This window comes from Giraffa tippelskirchi, chromosome 11 (genome assembly GCF_054371585.1).
Source record: "Giraffa tippelskirchi isolate mGirTip1 chromosome 11, T2T-mGirTip1v1.2.pri, whole genome shotgun sequence".
Classification (NCBI taxonomy): Eukaryota; Metazoa; Chordata; class Mammalia; order Artiodactyla; family Giraffidae; genus Giraffa; species Giraffa tippelskirchi.
In genome coordinates, this window is record NC_137285.1 from 128,216,874 (window position 1) to 128,229,781 (window position 12,908).

Consider the following 12,908-nt stretch of genomic DNA (forward strand, 5'->3'; position numbering starts at 1 on the left):
TTTTTGACTACTGAAGCTTTGCCTTCATGCATTAGATATGAGGATATAATGCCGTGAACAAATTCTCAACCTTCTATTTTTCAGCCTTTAATGAAAGAAAACAAAATAAAACAAAGCTTTTTTAAGGGCATATGGCAACATGTATTGAAATGTGAAATGTGCAAAAACTTTGAAACATAGATTTTATTTCTTGAAATTTATTCCAAAGAAAAAAATCTGACTCTTGAATAATGATATATGTAGATATTTGTCCACTGTGGCTTTGTAAACAGAAAATAGAGTAGAATAATACTGGAGATACTTTGTCTACCAGGTTATATCCACATAATGTGTCTGTTAAAAATGATGTGATTTTATTCACTCAACTCAAATGTATTCAGCATCCATTGTACTCTACATATTATAAAAAGTATATGATTTAGACCCTTTACTGGTGGAGATTGAGAATTAGTATTACTTCTCTATTTGTTGACTTTGAAAGATATCTGAAAGCAATTATTGAGTGGAAAAAATTATTACAAAACTATAAGTCTAATATAATTCCATTTCCTAAACACAGATAAAAAGAAAAATCTAGACTATATATGAAATATTTTAGAGATTATCTCTGAAAGGTGAAATTATACCTTACTTGAGCTTTCTAAACATCTGTGTTGTTTGAATGTTTAGCACTGTGCTACAATGTGTCTGATGCAACAGAAAATTGAGAACGTTTCACTGGGGAAAATTAAGTAAAATTGCAAAGTTTACACAGAGCAGAGCAGAAAATAGCAGGTAACAGATGAGCTGGCCATTTGTTAGGGTGAAAAAGATGGCTGAAGAAATAGAGTGTTAGTCACATTCTAAAACTTTTTAAATTAAAGAGTTGATAGCCAATGGAAACTTGTACCAATATCTACTAATTTGCATTCAGATAGAATGCCACATTAGTAAGATGAACTGTGTTTCAAGTCATCCCAAGAGGAATGTTCAGACTTTGGTTTTCTTCTGATTAATAATTAATTTATTATTGAGCAGTCAAAATAATTAATTTAAGCACTAAATCTTTATTAAAAATTTTACACTTAATCAGAAGTTTTCTAAATAAGAAATACAGAGAAATCCAGAGTGTAAACTGCAAATGTGTCTAAATGATAGCTCTATGTGCTTATGTTGTCTTTAAAGATAAAATTGACATTTAAATGATTCATGTACTTTGTCAAACATGCAATAAGCACAGAAGGGTATAAAAATAAAATTTAAAAATTGGCACTGTTTGAGACATGTGTATTGTCATATGTGAAACAGAGCACCATTCCATGTTCGATGCATGTGACAAGGGCTCGGGGCCGGGGCAGTGGGATGATCCAGAGGGATGGGAGGGGGAGGGAGGTGGGTGGGGGGTTCGGGAAGGGGAACACATGTAAACCCATGGCTGATTCTTGTCAATGTATGGCAAAAACTATTACAATATTGTAAAGTAATTAGCCCCCAAGTAAAATAAATAAATTTATAAAAAAAAAAAAAAAAAAAAATTGGCACTGTCACAAAATAGTGATAAATTTACATACATACATATATATCATAATTAGAATCGTCCAATGTTTACAATTTTCTGTCCTTTTCAAAATTACCATTATGTATATTTTCTCAAGCACTTAGTATGCCTGAAAACATAATTGTAAATAGCTATAAATATTCTGTTATAAGCATTCATCAAACTGCAGTCATTTATCAAGCACTAATATAATTGTTTGAACCATAATAATGAAGCAATTCCCCAATTTTGGATGTATAATTATTTCTAATTCTTTACTAATGTAAATGATATTGCAATAAAAATTTCTCTTCATTAAAGTTTTATCAATATCTAGTCTTCCCAGAATGATATGAGAGAGTCCATTTCACTACACTCTCATTGGGTCAGAAGAGATTTTTAAAAAGAGTCACATATTGCTATTTATTCTCTTTGGATTAGCATTAAAGAATTAAACATTTCTTGATACCAGTCTCCTTTTGAGAGATTTTTTGGGAGTGGGGAATTCCTTTGCTTTCTTGACCAAATTTTGTAGTTTTGAGGAAAAACAAGTTGTTCCAGGTTCAACTGCCTCCAAATAAGTTGGTATTAAAATGCCCACATTTCATGATATGGCAAAGTGCCATCCATTAGCACCTTGCAAAGCTCCATTTATTGTTGCAATAAGGACACAATTAGACTCTTAGATTCAGTCTCTTTCACAGTGTCACTGTCCTTGTAGATGGTGCGGCTATGGAAGTCATTTGGCATATTTTGTTTTAAAATTAATGTATTGGTCCAAGTATTATGTATGTTGCTTCAGAGGGAATTCTTCAATTAAACTAACTCAGGTACTGTTCTATTCTTTTCTTTCCAGGTATCTGTAAACTTATAAACAATGGCTCATATATAGCAGCTTTTCCCCCACATGAGGTAATTTTAAAGAATAATTTCCATAAAAAAAATTTCTCCTGTTCAATGCTTGATTTCATTTTTTTTCAGTTATGTCTAGCTGCCTTATTCCAGGAGGGTTCAATTAAGTGAGTGGCCCTGGACCTTTCTGAGACCCCCATTGTAATCTGTGCCTGTGCACTGGTTCTAGATTCCTTCTGCAGTTTGCCCTGTACCAGGAATCCCAGCCTCGGAGGGAACTCGTGGATGTGGCTCAGCCACTCTGATCAGACTGCTCCAGCATAGAGCTCCAGGCTTGACGCAGCTTGGAATTCACACAGCTGTGAAACAGGGCAGATTCTGGTCTCTGCCGACTGCCTTGGGATACCTGAAAGCCCAAGGCAAACCCCAATCCCAACCCTACACCCCATTATTTACTTGATTTTCTGCCAGATTATTACCTCTTCCAGTTTTCAGTAGGTCATGTTGTGGTTGACTTTGCCTGTTGAGGCATAGATGACACATGAATCAGTTTTAAACTCCCTCCCCCAACACATGCACATGCATGCACACACACACAAATATTCTTTCTTAAGGCAGTTTTGCATTTTAAAATAAGAACAGTCTTTAGGGGTTTAATGTATGTGTTTTCAAAGCCCAGCAGTCTTCTATTTTTAAAGACTGAGGACTCAGAACCTAATTGCTATACCAGAGGAATTCACAGTCTAGTGTAACTCATAAAAGGTAAATGTATTGAGCACTTTCTGTTTGGTACTGAGCTGTTATTTATATGGACTATCTCATTTAACCCTTGCGAACAACCCTTTGAGATAGGCGATAATATTGACCCTATTTTATAGATAGATCATTGAGTCTGAGAAAGGTTAAGTATTAATGGCACAGTTTTGAACCTAGGAATCCAGACTTCAATGCTTCTATTCATTATGGTATACCTACTGATATTAGGAATAGCAATGATGATAGCAGATAATGTGTTAGAGTGTTTCATACAACAGGTCCTGTGCGTGAATATTCCTATTTATCTGACAGTAACCCTGGAGAGGAGATATTATTATTTTGCCCTTGTAGAGATACAGAAACAAGGCACAGAAATTAAACACCATGTCCAATATGACCTAATCAGTAAGTGGTAAAGTGTTTGGAGTGTGAGTCCCCACAAGAGCTTCTAGAGCACATAGTTTGTTTTCTTATTTTAAATACTTTGTCTACCTAACTAGTCTGTGTTCTGACAGTTTTTTTTGACAGTTTCTTATGTGAAATTTGGAACCTATTAGGAATAGGTTGTAAATAATAGTAATTTTCCTATTTATTCTTATAATTTTGTAGAAAAACTAATATATGGTACACATATACAAAATGACGGGTACACATATACAAAACGACAGACAACAATATTGTTGAAATACAGGCAATGAAAATAAAGCGGCAAGTCAATAAAATGGACTCAGGAATTTCCTATTGATTTTGAAGGCTACTACTTGAAGAAAGAAAAACAAAGCGTATTTAGAGGAAAATGGAGTCAATGGACTCTGTAATTTGAATAAGGTCACTCAGTTTTAGACCTCCTTTTTCCTTCATGCAAGAGTGTTATTAGTATCAGTCTCATACTTTTCACCACAGTTGAGATTTATTTTTTGCTTACAAAAAAGACAATAGCAAGAAGAGAGAAAGAGACATTTCCAGGGAAATTTGGCATGACAATGAAGAAAGGGAAGGAGAGGAGTATATATATATGAGAAAGACTGCCTAAAATATTGGCAGAATTGATAATCCCACCAGTTATGAATAGTGGAGACAGAAGAAAAGCGTGTTGGCTGGACAAGGGGGCTGGTCATGGAAAAGGTAGGGATCAAGGAGTGTACCTAGTCCTGTGAAAAGGGATGAAAATACACAGTTGAGCAGGAGTCCGAACTTTGGTTTTCCCTTGCAGTTCATCTCATGTCACTGTCATCCCAGAACTTTGTGGTTCATTGAGATTAATGAGCAGAAGTCAGACAGTGATGTACTAGAGATTCTAAAGGTTAGCATCTTAAATCCAGGAAGTGCGTATGTCTGACCATTGAGGCTGGCAAGGAAAGTCATGTATTTTAGAAGGATTATCAGGAATGATTTAAAGAAACCTGAGATTTTGGTTTACCTTCCCAGTCTCAGGGCAAGCTATCTTAACACATAGGCCAATTTCAAAAGAAAACAAACTTTTCTCAAGCAGATGTCTTAAGCATCTTGATCTTCCCTCCCATCTCCTTAGCTTCCAATCTTTAAGCACCTTGGGTTCCCTTAGGAAAGAAAACTCTGAGACTGCACACTAACTGTACTTCTACTTTTACCTGATTAATTTATTTTGTTAGAAGTGGAAGTGAAAAGTGAAAGTAGCTCAGTCGTGTCTGACTCTTTGCGGCCCCATGGACTGTACAGTCCAGGGAGTTCTCCAGGCCAGAACACTGGAGTGGGTAGCTGTTCCCTTCTCCAGGGGATCTTCCTAATCCAGGGATCAAACCCAGGTCTCTAGCATTTCAGGCAGATTCTTTACCAACTGAGCTATCAGGGAAGCCCAGAAGTGAGAAAAACAGAAGCAAAATCCATATGAACCTCTCATTTCAGCCTTGAGGCACCTGTGGACAATGAATCAGGTGCCATTTTTTCTTCATAGGATCTCAGCCCAGATTGTCTAAAGGGAGATGCTAGTTTGGCGCTGTTCAATGGCCACAGTATAGCAAACACGTGTAAAATTAACTCGCAGTGATTTTGTACTTCTTATGTGCCTGACGTTTTATGGCTATATGCCAAGTGGGTCCTCACAAAACCTCTTATATGTTGGTATATCATCAATATTTATTCTTATCCCCATCATCTAAGTGAGGTAACTGAAACATAACTTGACTTGCTTTAAATTTTCATCAAACATGTCATAAAAGTAGAATCACACATCGAAGTGAGCAGAAGAACTTTGTTAAATTCTGTGTCTAAGTTTTTATTCAGAAAGTAAAATTATTATATCTATTGTCCTTTTTTATTATAGAAGCAGAGCAGTTCAGCCTTCAGGGAACTCTTTCCTCTAAAAGACAGATATATTCTATGTTTCTGAAACTGCATATGACAGATTTTTGAGAGGGGATATAAAGAATTTTAAAACACAATTCCATTTTTGGAATATCTTATCTGAAGTAAGTTTTACAAATTCTAGAATTTAAGAACATGGCTAAAACTGGTGACTTAGATCTCTTATACTTTAAGCACCTTTAATTAAAATACAGTTGATTTACAATATTATATTAATTTCATGTGTACAGTGTAATGATTCTTTTAGATGGGGGGCACTTATACTTACTCAATGAACATTCACTCTTTTCATTAGCTTCTATTAATGAAATAAATATTTTCTGGGACTGGATAGCTTATCAAAGCAGAATAAGACTCAATTTCTGAACTAAAGATTATAGCAATTTCTCTCAGTGATGATGAAGACATTGTGTTTATTAAAAGATCTTAGGTTTCAAACAAACCTAAAGTCTAATTTAAGTAAAAGGGATTTCATTGGTTTAAAAAAAGAATTTAAGAAAAGTTTTAAAGAACTATCAGAATATTTTCAATAAAAAATAGATATATAAATGCATTTACTACATCACTCCGAGTGATTGGCTTATGTTTACAATCCTGAAGCTTCCAATAAGTTTTTAAATTATTCTGCAAGAAAAAAAAGCAAAAGCAATTCCTAGTAATTCACATTTCACTGAAAGAATGTGTATCAACTCATCTTATTGTATTTGTTTCAGGGAGCCTACAAGAGTAACCAACCCATCAAAACCCATGGACCTCAGAATAACAGACATCTATTATATGAGCGCTGGGCACGCTGGGGAATGTGGTACAAGCATCAGCCCCTGGATTTAATCAGGTAGGTCCTGGGGATAGATCAATAATGGAATACATATTATGCTGTTTTCTCAGCATTGTCTTAGATTTGGAATTATTTAAAATCATCTTTATCAGTCAGGGTCTAACAAGGAAAAAAAAAAGGCCACTGTGAATCTTTTCAATAAAAAAAAACGATTTAGGGAATTAGTTTCTCAAGGGATGGGAAAACTAAGAACTCAAACAGGAATGTGAGGCATGTTAAACCAAAAATTAATAATAGCAGACAATTGCTAATGACCCTTGCGTGTTGCAATTCATGGGGTCTCAAAGAGTCAGACACGACTGAGCGACTGAACTGAACTTAATGCTGGAGTGAAAATGGGATGAAGTGTATTTCAGAGCTTAATACCTGAGCCCTTTGGTAGGAGCTTTGCTATTGATGATTAGGACTGTCTGCAGCGATGTGAAGTGTTGAGAGTCAAGCCACAGAGAATTGTAGGTGGCTCAGAGGTAAAGAATCTGCCTGCCAATGCAGGAGACACTGGAGACACGATACAATGCCTGGGTTGGGAAGATCCACTGGAGGAGGGTATGGCAGCCCCCTCCAGTATTCTTGCAGGGAAATCCTATGGACAGAGGAACCCGATGGGCTGTAGTCCACCAACTCATAAAGAGTCAGACATGACTGAGCAGACACACAGTTCACAACATCCAGCCCTGAGGATGGCCAGGAGAGGAGAAAGGATACGGGCTCTTCCCATCCTTCCGCCTCTGAGACTTTCAGTACCTCCTAGTGTGACTTAGCCGCAATTTACAAGGGAACCTGTATGATCTACTTCCCAGTGAAAGAAGGAAAGGCAGAACATAGATCTGAGAACAAATAGGAAGGTGGCCAGCATAGCATCTCTGCATATATTTATCTTTCCTAGTGTGACTTAGCCGCAATTTACAAGGGAACCTGTATGATCTACTTCCCAGTGAAAGAAGGAAAGGCAGAACATAGATCTGAGAACAAATAGGAAGGTGGCCAGCATAGCATCTCTGCATATATTTATCTTTCAATGAAGATTTAATGAGTGTCTATTTTATTCCAGGAGGTATAGCCTAGTGAGTAACTGCTCACAACTTGAATCAGTCTTGAAATAGTATTATATTCACGATTTATTTTATTTTGATGGAGGATGATTTGTTCTTATTTTTAAAAAAATCAGGAAATATATATTAAAGAGACTTACATCCCCAGCTAACTAGAAATATTTATAGGATAAAAATTTTAAAATAGCATTCATATTATAAGATTATATGTGTTGATATTTTGAGATGTTCATGAATTATCAATATCAAGAATAACTCAAAACTGTATCAGTCGTTGTCCTAACAGGAAACGGATAGAATAGACAGAATAAAGGGAGAGTTTGAAGATAATTTAATAAAAGAATTTAATATACGGAAGTGTAAATAGGATTAAGAGAGCCACGAGATGATGATGAAGCATCTGCGAACTGGTGTGCCCATGTGCTCAGTGGCTCGATCGTGTCCTACTCTTTGCGACTCCATGGAATGTAGCCCGCCCACCAGGTTCCTCTGTCCATGGGATTATCCTGGCAAGAATACTGGAGTAGGTTGTGATTTCCTTCTCCAAGGGGATCTTCCTGACCCAGGGATTGAACCTGTGTTTCCCATGTCTTCTTGCATTGACGGGCATATTCTTTACCACTGAGCCACCAGAGAAGCCCAGGTGAAAAGTGAGGGAGTATCAGTTGATTTTCTTTTTTTTTATAAACAACCATTTCTAAGCATGTGTTTGTGTTTTGTTTTCATTTTAAGAATGAACTCTAACATTTTAGTAGCTAAAGCCTTTTCAGCCTATTTTTCCCAAGAAAATATTGAAATCTGGAAAAAAATATATTTTAAAAAATGGTCTGCTACAAAACCTGCTTAAGATAGCTGTGTGACTTTTTTCCTAATGTCTTTCAATAGACACTGGAAGGATTTAAGTGTAAAAACTAAATGAAATAATTCACTCTAAAAGAGGTCAATTTAACATTCGTATTTATGATAGAAGTTATTTCAACAGCAGAATCCTATCATCAAATGAAATGTAACATAGAATGTGCTGTGCTAAATTGCTTCAGTCATGTCCAACTCTTTATGACCCTATGGACTGTAGCCTGCCAGGTTCCTCAGTCCCTGGGATTCCCCAGGCAAAAACACTGGAGTGGGTTTCCATTTGTTTCTCCAGGGGATCTTCCCAACCCAGGGATCAAACCTGCTTCTCTTAGGTCTCCTGCACTGGCAGGTGGGTTAACGCCACATGGGAAGCCCCATAACATAGGATACCAGTATATACAACATGAAAAGAGAGTGACTCCAGTTGAAGTGTGATGGGGTTACACCAATAGCAACCCCCTGTTCCTCCTTGCCCTGTTGTGGTTTTAAAGAAATTGAATAGAGCTCCTAAGAGATTGTGACTACCCATGTTCTAGGTTAAGGATATTTTCATTAGCCTTCTTTGCTTGGAACTAGTTTCTTCTCATGAAACAGATCTGAAATTTGCTATAACTTAGGTAATTGTACTCTTGTCAAATAACGTCATTGCTCCTCTTAACCTTCAATAATGTATAATTAAAAATCTTGGTATAATACTCTGTGTATGGTTGGGTTTCTGTCTGTGCAGTCCTCTATAATCATCATCATAAAAATGTTAGTAATGTGTGCCAGAACCGTACTCCACCCCACAGAACACTTGTGTGAAGGAACAAGTGGCTTTGTTAAGAATACCTGCTGATATTATAAGCTGCATTTCAGAGTAGAACACCTCTGAAATAAATAGACTTTTGACCTATGTCTCCTAGGAGAAATCAATGAAAAAAGCAAAAAATTAGATAAATGATGCTCAATAGAGGATGATTTCATGTCTACACTAGATAGAATACACACACATTTTAGTTGGCACAACACAGAGAATGGAGTAGAAAGAGAATGATTTTCGAGAGGGGAGTCTTATTGAAGAAGGAAAAAATAACAAGAGAATTTTCTTTCCAGTTAGAATTTTTGCCCAGAGAGGCATTCCCAAATGAACTATAAAACACTAATCTCTGAAACTAGTACCGGGACAAAACTGTGTTAAGTAATCATTTTTAGAAGATGGAGACGAAACACCAGTGCAGAATTCAAGAAATTGTCATTTCTTACTGGCACCTTGTAAATTGTGATGGTTAATATTGGCGGTGACATGATGAAGAGCAACTGAGAAGCTGTTAGAACCACCTTGTTCATCTGCTGTGTCCATACGAAATGTTAATCAAGTGAAGGGAAATAAAATACATTCGTTCCCTTTGTTTCGTTCAACAAAATACTTCCTGTGGTGGGTGCTAGTGAAACAAGATACAAGTCCATTTGCAAGTAGCTCATAGTCATATGGGGAGGGTGAGGAATGGGGGAGTGACAGGTAATTGTCATAAAGTTTTATGAGTTTAGGACACTGAAACATGGGTGAAGGGAGTGTGGGAGCAAGACCAGGGACATCTAACCCAGGTTTGGAGTGAAGTCAAGGCAGGCTTCCTGGAAGAAGTGATATAAAGGACAGGATAAGTATAAGCCAGACAGGAGAAGAGGGTGAAATGTAATCTTCCAAAGTGAGGAAACAGCCTTAACCAAGAAAAGAGTCATGTGCTCCAGGAACGGCAGAGTTGAACTTTGTTGAGGAAGATGTATGACAAAAGTGTGCAGCTTGTGTCTGGCATGAGGGAATCTGGCCAAGAGTGCAGACGGAGACTGAAATCAAGTCTGCTTTCAGCAACTACCCAGAGGGAGACACTTTTCTAATTTATGCCAAAGCAGTATGGTTTAGCACAGCTCTGTGTGGGGGAAACAAAAAAGATTCTACTAAGAGGAGGAAGAAAAGCAAGAACTGGCTTATGAAAAGCTTTATGAGCCATGTTAAGAAGTTTGACACAGAAATAAATAGATTTTGCAAAATTGCTCCTATAAAGGCAATATTCAAAGCAAACTATTACCATCATTGGATTTATTAAGCAAGACTATTACGATATCCCAGATGGAGCTGAGGAGGAACTGAGCTGGAACCTCAACTGTCCATCTGAAAGTCATATTAGGCGCGGCATTAATATTTGTAGTATTCCTTAGGTTGCTGTAAGCTAAGAATTTGCTTTCTCACACAGGCTGTACTTTGGTGAGAAGATTGGATTATACTTTGCTTGGCTAGGGTGGTATACTGGAATGCTGATTCCTGCAGCCATAGTTGGCTTGTGTGTGTTCTTCTATGGAATATTAACAATGAATGCAAGTCAAGTAAGGTAAGCTATTAACAGACTTACTAAAAAACTTGGTCTTCTGATTAGATCAAAGCTTTATAATAATGCTGATTAAAAAATAAATGATGGTACTACAATTTGTTTGTTTTTATTTTTGCAGAGGAGAGGCACCATAAAAAGGCCATTCTTATTTTTTATATGCAGATTATCTTGGATAAGTTCTAAGACTGTTTCTCTTTATGCCAAATTTCTCTTTCTAATATTTAACCAGTAATCAGTAATTCAGCAATGCAATAGACCATTCTATGTAATTTAAATTTGCATATAGTCTTTGGTAGTCTGAAATACTCTCTCAATATAGTAATTCAAATAATTGTAATAGATACAATTCTTTAAACACTTAAGATATACAAAGACCTTCCAAACACATTGTTTCATTTCATACAACTTTCACTACCACTCTTGTAGATGAGTTTTCCTTTCAGCACTTGAGAGAATCTTACATAGCTCAAGATATCTGAACAAAATGTTGTTGTTGTTGTTGTTTAGTTGCTTAGTCGTGTCCAATTCTTTTGTGATCCCATGGACTGTAGCCCACCAGGCTCCTCTCTCCATGGGATTTCTCAGGCAAGAATATTGGAGTGGGTTGCCATTTCCTCCTTCAGGGGCTCTTCCTTACCCAGGGATCGAACCTGAATCTCCCCGTCTCCTGTATTGCAGGTGAATTTGTACGTAAATCCTATCCTAAGTGGTCTCCTGTCATGAGAACATAAAATCACTTTCTACTTTCTTTTTATTCTCTATAAGAATAGAATTTATAAAAGATTTGAGCATCAACTTAAAATATCAAAATGGTAGTAAATAAGATTTTGAGAAATAACAAATGTTTATCAGAATGATGCTTTTTCTGTTAAAGTTTAAATGACTCAACATTTGGATATAGAAACAATATCAAATTATTCAGGCTTCCCATGTGGTGCAGTGGTGAAGAGTCTCCCTGCCAATGCAGGAGATGCAAGAGATGTGGGTTCAATTCCTGGATCAGGAAGATCCCAGGAAATAGGAAATGGCAACCCATTCCAGTATTCTTGCCTGGAAAACTCCATGGACAGAGGAGATGGCGGGCTACAGACCAGAGGATCACAAAGAGTCAGACACAATTGAGCACACAACACGCACAATAATATTATTCAGCAGAAGTAAGAGTCACCTTGGCATTAAAAAATCCTCTTAATAGCATGTTCTATTTACTGTGCCAAAGGGATTTCATCAAGTTCAACCTTGTATGATACAATTCAAAATATGATAAAGTATTTTTCCTCTCCTTAAAAGCTCAGTACTTTTTTCTCTTTTGGTTCATCTTTTAACCATGGCTGTGCTACTGGGTAGCAATCGTGACATTTAATGGGACCATAAAATGCATTTCCTTGAATTTTCTTTGTATATTTGTGTACATGCACACACACACACGTACACACACACACAATGCAGATATATTTGTGTTACAATTTTGCCTAAAAACAAAATATTTTCATTGTTCCAGAGTTGAATCCTATTCCATAACCAAATTCCTTGATTTGGTATCTCAGAATCCCCTTGTTCTTCAGGAAGGCCAAATGGTAATTAGCATGAAAACAAACACCTAATGTTCAAAAGCGTTTCTTCTAGTAACAGTCTTATTTCAGAGTTTTGCAAACTCACCACCAGTCTAGAAGGCAGCATCCTCCTGGATAAATATGCGCCCACTGAAAACATTCATACCCCATGCTGTTTTTGCATTTATTGCCTTTACTTTCGGTGTCAAACCCTATAAATCACTGACAAAACTGATTTCAAGGAACTTACCCCCTAAGTTTTCTATTAGTAGTTTCACAGATTCAGGTCTTAAGTTTAATATTTAATCTATTTTGGGTTAATTTCTGTACATGGTGGAAGATAGAGCTGTAGTTTCATTCTTTTGTGTGTGAATCCTTCTTTTCCAACATCATTTGTTGAAAATACTGTCCTTTCTCCATTGAGTATACTTGGCTTTTTGTCAAAAATTGGCCACATATACGTGGGTTTATTTCTGGTTTCTCTATTGTGTTCCATTGATCTATGTATCTGCCTTTATGCCAGTAATTTACTGTTATGATTATCATACCTTTATAATATTCTTATCACAGGTGTGATGCCTCCAGCTTTGTTCTTTCTCAAGATTGCTTTGACTGTTTGGGATTTTTGTGGTTTCATAAAAATGTTAGGATAGGTTTTTCTGTTTCTGCGAAATTACCATTGAATTTCTGGTAGAGATTGCATTTAATCTGTAGGTCTCTTCAGGTGGTATGGACATTAAACAGTGTGAAATTTTCTAATCCAGGAGTACAGAA

The 12,908-nt window shown here is 36.6% G+C and overlaps 1 protein-coding gene across 4 annotated transcripts in view; it reads left to right on the forward strand.

Annotated features, from left to right (window-relative positions):
* The window catches only part of ANO3 (anoctamin 3), a 486,839-nt gene that overhangs the window by 374,775 nt on the left and 99,156 nt on the right, over positions 1-12,908 (forward strand). For all 4 annotated transcript variants that reach the window (XM_081543183.1, XM_081543186.1, XM_081543185.1 and 1 more), the window contains 3 exons: positions 2,373-2,428; positions 6,181-6,302; positions 10,447-10,581. In XM_081543183.1, the coding sequence (XP_081399309.1) occupies positions 2,373-2,428; positions 6,181-6,302; positions 10,447-10,581 (313 nt within the window). The remainder of the gene's footprint in view (positions 1-2,372; positions 2,429-6,180; positions 6,303-10,446; positions 10,582-12,908) is intronic.